We start from the raw sequence: 10805 nt of genomic DNA, 5'->3' as shown, positions 1-10805 counted from the left end.
TTTTAAACTCTAAAGTGAGAGGTAGACACTTGTATAAAATACAAGTTGCTATTTTTGGCTATGTTTGTGCTGCAGAAATACCACAAGCACCTTTATATAAAAAAAGTGGCCTGCAGCAATGTTATACCTTTGCATTCAGATCAGCTTAACATGTGCCACTACTCCCATACTCCTGACTCACTGGGATTTGCCTTATTTAGAGGTACAGAGCATTATCGGACGCTGTTTGACATGGTGACCATTTGCAAAACACTAACCAAAATAGTGGTAAAGGAAACAAATTATCAAAAGGGAGGTTTCAATGCAATTTTATTTATCTAAAGCACATATTTGGCCCCACAGGGGCCAGGATACCAAACAAGAGAAAACATCCAGAAAAAAAATAAGATCCGGGGAAGAAAGGCCAGGCTAATGCAACAAGAAGAAATAGCTCAACGAAAACCAGCAACTTCATGGTTTGATTCTAGATGCAGAGATTTTCTTAATCCTCTTCTGGCATTGCAAATTTTTATAGCCAGCTTCCTTCTCATACTTCTGTTGTCCAGTGATGACCAGCCGTTGGCACTGCACACAGACTTCATAAACTCTGGAAAAACAAAATAACATACATCAGTATCATGTTCCCACCATTCTTTATGGTTTTTAATACGGCTGGGCTGCCTATCAAAAGTTCCAATTCCATTATTTCATACAGTCTGCCAGATGAGATATGGTTAGGGTTACATGGTTCCTAAGTGAAACATTAAGGCCACTTGGTCAAAGTTTGGCACAGCTTAGAGCAAAGCATTGATGAAGAGGGGGCCAGAAGCTGAAGAAAAAAAAAAGTTCCCTTATGAACTATGAGCCCCAGGTCCACAATGACAGTTCTAGCCCCAAGTAGCAGTGTGTCTTCTCTGGCTCTTTCACCCTTTTGAAATGCTGGGGTACTTGATAAAGACTGTACAAATGTAGATGCATTAAAACAAGCATGGGCCATAGTCCTGTTCACTAGACGCGGGCAAGCTTCCTCTGCAAACAGAAAGTAATCAGTGCCAGATTTCTTTACAAAACCATCATTGAGGCAGCCAGGGTGAGTCTGAAATGTACTTGCAATTATCATATTTGGAAAACAGTCGTCTAAGAAACTAGCATAGTGACCAGAAATCAAAATAGGAGCTTACAACCAAGTGTTAGGACCAGGACCAACTGATCTAATTATTAGGGAGTTGATCCGGTCTAAATAAAAGCTGAGAGCACAGTATATTTTGTTAGTGCAGTTTGCTATCACTCATTCATCCAGTTTGAGAACCTCACACCTGGACCTACAGATTTACAAATGAAATCCCAACTCAAGGCTTTGCGCCAGATTTGCATGCCATTTGTAGCACAAGATCAGCACAAACTGTTAAGAAATTACAAGGCACCCCCATTGCTCTTATTGTTCTTTTGCAGACAGCTGTTCAGCAATGATGGAGTCATCGTTCAGTTATGATACAACCTCACATATGCAAACATACAACACAATGTATAATGAATTGTCACAATCCCAGCTCGACTGAATGTTAATTTGAACATTTGTAATATCTTACCAAACAATGCATCAACCTTCTCCTCGTCAAGGACTGCTGTTCCAGCACGAGCCTTCGTTACACCTTTTGCAGATGCAAGTTCTTTAGGAGAAAAAAGTACTTCGCTGATGCCATTGAGAAGAAAACCTGCACTGTCCCGCGCTGACTTGGCTTCCTCCAAGAGTTTGTGCAATTTTCTCTTTGGAACTTGTACATCTCTGAACCGTGAAGGATCGTTTGAGTCCTTTACCAACTGCTGCATATCAGTCTGCAAAATAACACAACTATTAACTATTTGTCATTATGTTAGGTTACAATCTCAAAAATATGCATAGATTGCGGGTTTTTGATTTGGCATCTGGTACATGGCTAACAATGTAATATTTGCTATGTTAGCTCCAGGAGTATAAATCAGCCATACTTAAAAACATTGCAAGCAGAAAGATTTCAAAGTCCTCATGCAGGAAATCTACAAGGTTTGTCCTATATAAACTTTAACTGTGTTAAAAGAGTGGCAAAGAAAAGTATACCTTTTGTACAGTGAATGATCGACTGCATGTTTTTGAGGATGTTATATCTGTTACATTCCGTGGATTGGTCAAAGCAGACAGCTGATCTTGCAAATACTGTACAGCCAACTCACTATTGCAAGTGCCTTGCAACTGTGCTATAATCAAATAAATACACTTGTTAAAGGCAGCAGATAATAAATACAATATACACTTAACAAGCATACTTTTTGGCAATGCATGTGTTTGGATGGGAAAAAAAAGGATTATTAATGGGAATTTTTTGCAGTTTACGTGGAAAGGTAGAATATGAAGCACGCACCTTTTAAGTGTTCGTTTTCAGCTTGTAACCGTACACACCCCTGACAGGAACCAGGGCCAACAGAAAAGCTTTCGTTTTCATTAATTATGGACAAGGAGTTATATACCATTTCCTTAGAGAGAAAGCAAATCATAATTAGGTCATACAAGTGGAAATGCCATTTCCTATGTACCTTTAAAAAAAAAAAAAAAATTTACCCCAGTGTAGACTATATATAAGCACATGGACATACTTTAATATTTTTGCCAAGGTAGCATGTGAAAGGTAAGATTATCGCTGCACGGGTTCTAACATTTTTGTTAGACTGATCCTCAATGCATAGCCACCGTTACAGTGGCTTTCACATGACCAAGGGATGGTGCAGGTCAGAAATAAACGTCTTAGACATCTAGAGACAGGAGAGAGATACCATGTGTGTTCTTTTCCAGCTTGGGCAAATGACAAGTTTGGCATTTAACAGCTGACTGATTCAATGTTGGCCCTTTACAGGTGCATGACTATGGCACCGAGGCCCTTTACCACTCATTCAAAGAAATAAGCCTCTGGACATACTATCAGGGTAGAGTGATAGCTTTCCAGGATCCCAGTCATCTATCTGTTCCATAACTTGCCTTACTGCAACTATTAAATCATTTCAAATTTGTTGAACAAGGATCCACGCTACATCCTCCTTTCAGCATCTAAAAGAAGTAATTCTGAAGTTTGCCATAATCAATTACAGAAAACCTGGTTCACAAAAAACAAGGCCCTAAACACACACCATTAGTGGCATTAGATAGAACAAGGCTCAGGCACAGAACTCCATACTCAGACTCAAGGACAGCAGGGTAGGGGCATTGTAAGTCGCACCCTCTCCATTTGCAGACAGGGAGCGGGGTGGAGTGAAGTGTGAATAAATTGGGAAGTCCGGGACAAGAATGTGCTTTGCATAAGTCACAGCTCTGCCTAGCATTTCCTGCACTCCCTGTGTGTTGTTGACTTACTTATTCGGGCCCTGTTGTCCTGCAGTCAGGAATTTGTGGATCCTTGATTGGACACCTCTGACATGTTCCAGCCCTGACACGCGGGTCTTCCTCTCCCAGGTCGTTGATATCTTCTTCCGGGTTCCTTCGCCTCTGTGTTCCCTCGCCAGAGGTACATGCTTGTGTAGCTGTTTCTTCGCACCAGAGTTTCTTCGGCCTCTCGTCCTGTACAGAATACAATGATAGAAGAAAGATATATTTAACCAAAGAATCCTCGTCTATCTGGTATATGGTAGGATGATGGTATACATATTTAGAAGGACATAGGTACTTATCTGATTTATCTGATCCAAGGAGAGTGGAGAAATGGTTATTCTTTTGTTTCTCCTTTTTAACACAGGCTAGCTCTAAAGAGAAAAATGTGGAAACTGCACCAAATCATGTAGCTAGTTACAACCTACGACAGAGATGGCGGCAAAGGCTTTTCTTCTCTTACAGGTTACATTGTATCTCATGAATGCATAAGGCCTCATCAATATTAATGAGGGAAGAGCCAATTGTATGCTGCTCCAGTACTCTTCTGTTGCTGGAAGGCACATGAAAACTTTTTATAATGCTCGTGAAATTTCCAAATTTCGGGTTATATGACATTTGCTACATTCTCTCCATTTTTGTGGCTACAAAATCTCGCAGTTTATACTGACTGAAGCAGAAAACGTCTCGTAGGAGACATTTTCTTGTGTGCAGCTCGAGTGTATCTCATGACTTTTGAACGTGAGCTATGCCCACCCACACATTCAATTTTCATGCAAGATACCAACATAAGTGGATTTCATTAAATTTTAAATAATTTTCAGAAGGCATACATTTTCACGTTTGCATAGGCCTTATTCTAGAGACCTGGCAAAAGCCAGATAACGGAAGTACGTGCCAGCAGTTCCTGAATTTAGTGCCGAGAACTGACTAGCATCTTTGGCAGGAGGAAAGTCTTTTGTCAACTGCAGTGGCTGTACCCTAGCAAATATTCTCTTTTAAACCGCAACTTCGCCTGCTAAAAGGTGCTCATTTGTTTTAACTTGTGTTATCAATTTTATCACACACTCTAATACCACAAGCCGCGTTTCTACTACATCTCTATTTATACCGATTTGGCCAGAGTCTGTCGTTTCCGCTCTATCGGTATTAGGGGCCATTTTGTTGGCCTTAGTATAGTAGGAGCCTGCAGCCTTCTCAACAGAAATCTGATTGGCAGAAGCGAGGCCTGCATCTCACAGGAGAAGGGAGTGGGTTCTGTGCAAGTCATCCTTCCTATGTTGACGCTCCACCTCCCTGTGTTTTACTGTTCAGAACATATTCTTTGTTTGCACATTTGCTTTATGCAAATAAGCTGCAAATAAAATGTTAGAGAGCAAGTGAGTCAGTCAGAGAGAGCGAGTGAGTCAGAGAGAGCGAGTGAGTCAGTCAGAGAGAGCGAGTGAGTCAGTCAGAGAGAGCGAGTGAGTCAGTCAGAGAGAGCGAGTGAGTCAGTCAGAGAGAGCGAGTGAGTCAGTCAGGGAGAGCGAGTGAGTCAGTCAGGGAGAGCGAGTGAGTCAGTCAGGGAGAGCGAGTGAGTCAGTCAGGGAGAGCGAGTGAGTCAGTCAGAGAGAGCGAGTGAGTCAGTCAGAGAGAGCGAGTCAGTCAGAGAGAGCGAGTCAGTCAGAGAGAGCGAGTCAGTCAGAGAGAGCGAGTCAGTCAGAGAGAGCGAGTCAGTCAGAGAGAGCGAGTCAGTCAGAGAGAGCGAGTCAGTCAGAGAGAGCGAGTCAGTCAGAGAGAGCGAGTCAGACAGTGAGAGCGAGTCAGACAGTGAGAGCGGAGGGATAAAAGGGAAGAAAGGTTTGCATTCATGTAGCACCTGTTACCCCTGATGGGTGCTGAAGCGCCTTTAGTAGCACGCTACTCCGTAAACCATAAAGGATTAGTGTTGAAAGTTAGTATAGTGACGTAAGAAGTATTTTGAGTGGTGGATATGTTATTCGGTTATTTGGATAGAGAAGGGTAGGTTGCGGGATAGAAGAGGTAAAGAGGTTTTTATTAGGTCTCGCCTTTACCATTCCGCAGCGTCTTCAGCGGGTGGCACACGGCGATGTACCGGTCGGCCGTCATGGCCACCAGCATGTAGGCCGAGGCGAACATGCCGAAGACCTGCAGGTGCTTCACCACCCGGCAGAGGGCGCCCGTGCCGCGGAAGCAGTAGGTCATCTCCCAGCAGAGCTGGGGCAGCACCTGGAAGAGCGCCACCACCAGGTCGGCCACGCTGAATAAACGCTGCCTGACATGAATTATTGCTTCAGTCCTGTTCATTCTTAAAGTCCGGATAGACATGGTTTGAACAGTAAAAACTCGGAAACGGCATGTACACTCAGCGCGTGGACTCGAATTAAAATTGCTGAATGAGTATGACAAGCGTGGAATATAACGGAGTAAAATGGATGAACATGAAAAAACAAGTAAAAAACCATGCAATTGGCACATTTAGCTGTGCGATTGTTTGGGCCTAGATGTAGCCTCACTACAGCGAAGTTCATAACTTTAGTGCCATTAGGGCATGGCACCAGACTCAATCAGCACGCACTCTTCAGACAAAAAGAGATAAGTTTGAGAAATTTGGAATAAGAAAGGTGTGCATCCTGTCCCCCTTTTACAGCGCAGTTTAACTAATGCCCAACAACAGGATAGCACCCAAGGATTAAGATGAAGAATATGATTAAATTGTTGAAAAAACACGAGTCTGCACGCCAGAAACAACAACGTGGTTCATCAATGACAGTGTTAGAGACGCTTAAGGATTTTATTTGTAGACAAAAATGACATTGAATGCTCATATCCAACATTTGTTTGCACTAAGTGATAAACTAACGTTTTCGCACCATGTGAAATACCAACGTTTTATACTTGTTTGCATGTTTGAGAATTGCGTCGGTTGGTTAAATCCACTTGAATTGTATTATGGGAGATGCAGTTTTACGAAGAACATTGAACAATTGCAGCCTGGAGGGCGGGAAATTTGAAACGTAATTGGGAAGTTGAAACCAGGGGTTAAATAAGAGAGGGATTCTGGGAGGAAAACTAATGGAAAACTAATGGGAAGTTAGACGGAGTAAGGACGGATGGTTTTAAACAACAGAAGGCAGGTACATGTTAAGTAGAGTGCACTGTAAGCTTATGGTTCGGTTGACAGGTCGCCAAGGATGGAGGGGTGGGAATAGAGGGAGGTGATACTGTTAGACAATGACGGTTTTCGAGAACGCAATTAATCATGAGAGATAAGGCACGGTAGTTTGCACACGGCTGACCATTCGACAAAGGGTGCTTGTAGAGAGATAGGTATAAGAAAATGTTACGAAGGGGAATATAAGTGATACAATGTCAGGGTGCAGGCACATAAGAAAGTATTGTGAGAAACTCGCATGTAAGGAAGAGGCCGATGGGGTTTCAACTTTTCAAAAAATAGAAATGTGATAAGGATTAGGATATAAATCAGGGAGAAGCACATCAGTGAGGTTGTTTGGCACTTAGTGATCTTCGTAATGTATCAACTTGTTGCGTAAAGCTTTTCAAGCGTATAAATGTTTTTTATGGTATTGTGCAATATGTTTACAAATTGGGTTAGCATTAAGAAATGTTGTATTTAAGTGAATAACGCACCTTGTGGCTGTGGTTATTTATTATTCGTTTACAGTGCCCCCCGAAGAAGGGTGTTGAGCCCGAAATGCATTGGGTACTTTTTGAATAAACGCTGCCTGACATGAATTATTGCTTCAGTCCTGTTCATTCTTAAAGTCCGGATAGACATGGTTTGAACAGTAAAAACTCGGAAACGGCATGTACACTCAGCGCGTGGACTCGAATTAAAATTGATGAATGAGTATGACAAGCGTGGAATATAACGGAGTAAAATGGATGAACATGAAAAAACAAGTTAAAAACAATGCAATTGGCACATTTAGCTGTGCGATTGTTTGGGGCTAGATGTAGCCTCACTACAGCGAAGTTCATAACTTTAGTGCCATTAGGGCATGGCACCAGACTCAATCAGCACGCACTCTTCAGACAAAAAGAGATAAGTTTGAGAAATTTGGAATAAGAAAGGTGTGCATCCTGTCCCCCTTTTACACCAAAGGGACTCCCACCAGGAGCTAGATGGTTGTTGCTCAGCCTACACTCTTCAACTGTCATTCCTCACATGCCAACAAGCACACTCACATTCTAATCATACTGTCATCAGGCATTCCAACATTCCGCGCAGACATCACATTCATTCTGGCTGAGCAACTAAGAAGAGGATGCACTAGGGAGAATTAAGTCACTACAATCTCCTTCTCAATGATAAGAAAAGTAAGGGAGGTGAGGGAAACTAAGGTGAGACTGAAACGGGAGGAAGATGGAAACACCTGGCCTAGTCACACACAAAATCGCGTATCTTAGCTGGTGGTTTGACTACCCTACCGTATCTGTTCACCATAAGTTCCCTTCTGACAGTGCTACTAGAAGGAAAAACATCTTCATTATCCTGGATATCATGTTGAACAGTTGCACTGCTAGTACTAGGATTAGCTTGAGCATCCTCCGTATATTCCTCACTGGAAGTACTACAACTGTTCTCCCGAGTGGAAATGCCCTCAGGAACACTCACACAGTCAGGAGACGCAATGTCCGTCCTCTGTGGGTAAGAATCCCTACTGGCACTGCCATCCAGAATCCAATCATAGTCCTGGGAAAATGAAGGACCTTGGTTGTCAGAAATATCATGAGGGGGTGATCCATGGAGCCACCCAGACACAAAGACAGTGAAGAAAAATGCATTGTTTTACCATCACTTGAGGGCAGAGTTACAGAAAACTTTCTTGACTTCCATGGGTTGAGAGAAATGACTCTGGCCCTTTCTTACAAAATCAGTTCTGCTCACCCTGACTCTGTCGCCGACTTGAATTTTAACATTTTTGCATGCATGTTTCGAGTCATAATATTTTTTGCTGTTCCTTTGTGAGTGTAACAACTTCTCTTTCACCACACCAGAAGACCAATTAAGCTCTTAGGCGTGAGCCAACCCACGTTGTCTTTGGTGGCTTCTTCCTCTCAGCAATACAAAGGGACTGGTACCTGTAGCCTCACAAGGAGTCACACGAAAAGCCCAATTGTTATGGATGAGTTCTTTACTCCATGAGAGGTCCTTTCGATTGACTAGTTACATGTGGTAAATGACTTCTGTGTCTCTTCCCTCTCTATTTCTGAACAATTATTACATTGTTCCATGGAACAGGTTAGACCAGTGTGTTCTCCCACAGTGTGGGCACGTTTCTCCTGTTAGCTCTTCCTTTGTTTGCTTTCATGGAAGTGCCCCGGTGCAAGCAGTTTTTATTCCCTCACAACAGTCTTCTTTAATCTACGTTGTCAAGTGTGTGTACTCCCGCAGTGTCAGGTTACTCCTGCTTTCTTTTCTGGCTTCAGTTGTGTACCTCAGGACATTGTCAAGAGCGTGAGCCGACACTCAACTTTGTGGAAGCCCGTCTGCAACTGAGTGGTGTGTGCAGCACACTTTTTATTGTATTTCGTGTGCATTTACCAAGAGTTTTACTTTGAGGCAGTTGAACCGCTACGTTTTAAACAAGTCTCCTGCCATGGTGCACACACAATCTTACCTGTCTCGTGGGGCCATCATCTTGTTCATTGTGACGTCTGCCTCTCTGCCTCTGCTTTCTGATGTTCAACTTCTGGAAGCATGACGTTGCTGTGAACCATCCGGCGCGGGCGAGATGACGTACCCCCATTTTGAAGTCAGTGCGCAACTTTACACACTACGCTTTGCTGCTGTTACATGACCTAGGAGTTAATGTTTGCCTCCTGGCCCGCTCCAGTTTGTCCGGCGGTGCCAGCACCATAACGTTTCAACGTCAGGTGGAGGATGTGGAATTTGTCGGTAACTGTGTTTGGATCACATGTCGTGACTTTTCAACCTTATGGCTAAAATCGGCGTATTCGGCACCTGGATTTCATATTTAAACACTGCAAATATTTGGCTGATTTCAGTTCCTCGCGTTTCAGTATTCCCTACATCGGACCGCGCATCTGTTACTTGCTACCACCAGGAAGAGCTCTCTACAGGCAACCCGGGTGAGACATCGCTCACCGGAGCTTGTTTTGTTTTATATGTCGGAGTTCGTCATTATCTGTATATTATCTGTATATTTGCGGGTGATTTCAGCTTATTTTGAATTTGGGTGGGTGTTTAAGATTTGGGTTGCCTATCCTAGTCGGTTTATTCTTAAAGTGTGTCTCATAGTCTTACTCTGTACTTTGTTCTCTAGGCTTATGTTATACTCATGCGGTCTACTCTATTCAAGGAGGGGAGTGGGAGTGTACCCTTTTATTAGGGGAGGTTATTAGGTTGTGTCTGCTTTTATTCTGTCACACTTTTCTTGCGTTGTTGTGCAAGGTGTACCCTTTTTATTAGGGTAGGTTTTCAGTGTGTGACTATTGTGTTTTTTTGGTTCCATGGGTTGTGTTGAACTATTTTTACATTGTTCCATTGTGCACTCTTTTAATTAGGGGAGTTTGTGTTGTCATGGCTGTTATGCCTTTTGTTCCACAGGGTTTGTATCCTATGGTGTACCCTTACTTAGGGGAGGTTGTGGGGAGGTTGTGGTGCCAGTCAGTTCCAAAGTTTTGTTTCCTAGGGTGATGTTGTTACCCTTTGAAGAAGTCACGTCACACATTGTTAATGTGGTGTACCCTTTCATTAGGGGAGGTTGTCTGCATGTAACTACTATGTTCTGAAGTTCCATGGGTCTATGTTCTGAAGCTCCATGGCGTGGTGGTGGTGTGCGTTATCAGCGCCATCATTAGGTGAACTTGTGTTGAACAATTATTACATTGTTCCATGGTGTACCCTTTTGTTAGGGGAGGTTGTCAGTGATGGTCAGAAAGTTGCATCACTCTATTTTTGTGTTGTTTCACCATTAGGTGAAATGGCGTTGAACAATTTTTACATTGTTCCATTGTGTACCCTTTTGTTAGGGGAGGTTGTCAGTGATTGTCAAAGTTGCATCACTCTATTTGGGTAGGTGGGGTGCGTGGTCAGCGCTACCTCCTGGATTAGTTGCGTCACAGTTGTCAATGTGTAGCTACTCTGTTCTTTGTTCCAGGGGCGTTAGTATCCTCTGGTGTACCCTTTCTTGGGGAGTTGTTTTTTTTCCCACAGTTTAAAGGTTGCCTTTTGTGGTAAATGGTTCTATGTATTTTCCCTCTCTACCACTTTATCAGAATGTCCTGTGACATCATGGAATGTTAGTGTGCCTCCCTGTGTTGAGATTGTCAGTTGGTCATCTGAGGCTGAGGAGCTGGTAGCTCTCTCCTGGTGGGGTTTTCTCCTTGTAACTTCCTATCCTGTAACCTGCCACCTAACTACCTGTCAATAAAGAGGGATCTA

The 10805-nt window shown here is 43.0% G+C and overlaps 1 protein-coding gene across 1 annotated transcript; it reads right to left on the bottom strand.

Annotated features, from left to right (window-relative positions):
* Positions 1–292: 292 nt before the first annotated feature.
* LOC147678640 (uncharacterized) lies at positions 293–4164 on the bottom strand. The gene is made up of 5 exons (XM_086946087.1): positions 3362–4164; positions 2379–2490; positions 2078–2214; positions 1569–1815; positions 293–586 (listed from the first exon to the last, which is right to left on the bottom strand). Exons 2-5 carry the CDS (start codon positions 2485–2487, stop codon positions 432–434), a joined length of 648 nt encoding a protein of 215 aa, XP_086802213.1. The 5' UTR covers positions 2488–2490; positions 3362–4164; the 3' UTR covers positions 293–431.
* Between the last annotated feature and the right edge of the window lie 6641 nt (positions 4165–10805).

This window comes from Lissotriton vulgaris, chromosome 12, assembly GCF_964263255.1.
Source record: "Lissotriton vulgaris chromosome 12, aLisVul1.2, whole genome shotgun sequence".
Classification (NCBI taxonomy): domain Eukaryota; kingdom Metazoa; phylum Chordata; class Amphibia; order Caudata; family Salamandridae; genus Lissotriton; species Lissotriton vulgaris.
This window is presented reverse-complemented; position numbering and strand designations above follow the sequence as displayed.

What these genes read in the sequence shown, in the direction of transcription:
- LOC147678640 (XM_086946087.1), bottom strand. Translation starts at nt 2,487, where the DNA reads ATGGTATATAACTCCTTGTCCATAATTAATGAAAACGAAAGCTTTTCT. An exon ending in TGAAAACGAACACTTAAAAG is followed by an intron (nt 2,215 to 2,378) that starts GTGCGTGCTTCA and finishes ATTTGATTATAG; the next exon opens with CACAGTTGCAAGGCACTTGC. An exon ending in GAAGGTTGATGCATTGTTTG is followed by an intron (nt 587 to 1,568) that starts GTAAGATATTAC and finishes TTGTTTTTCCAG; the next exon opens with AGTTTATGAAGTCTGTGTGC.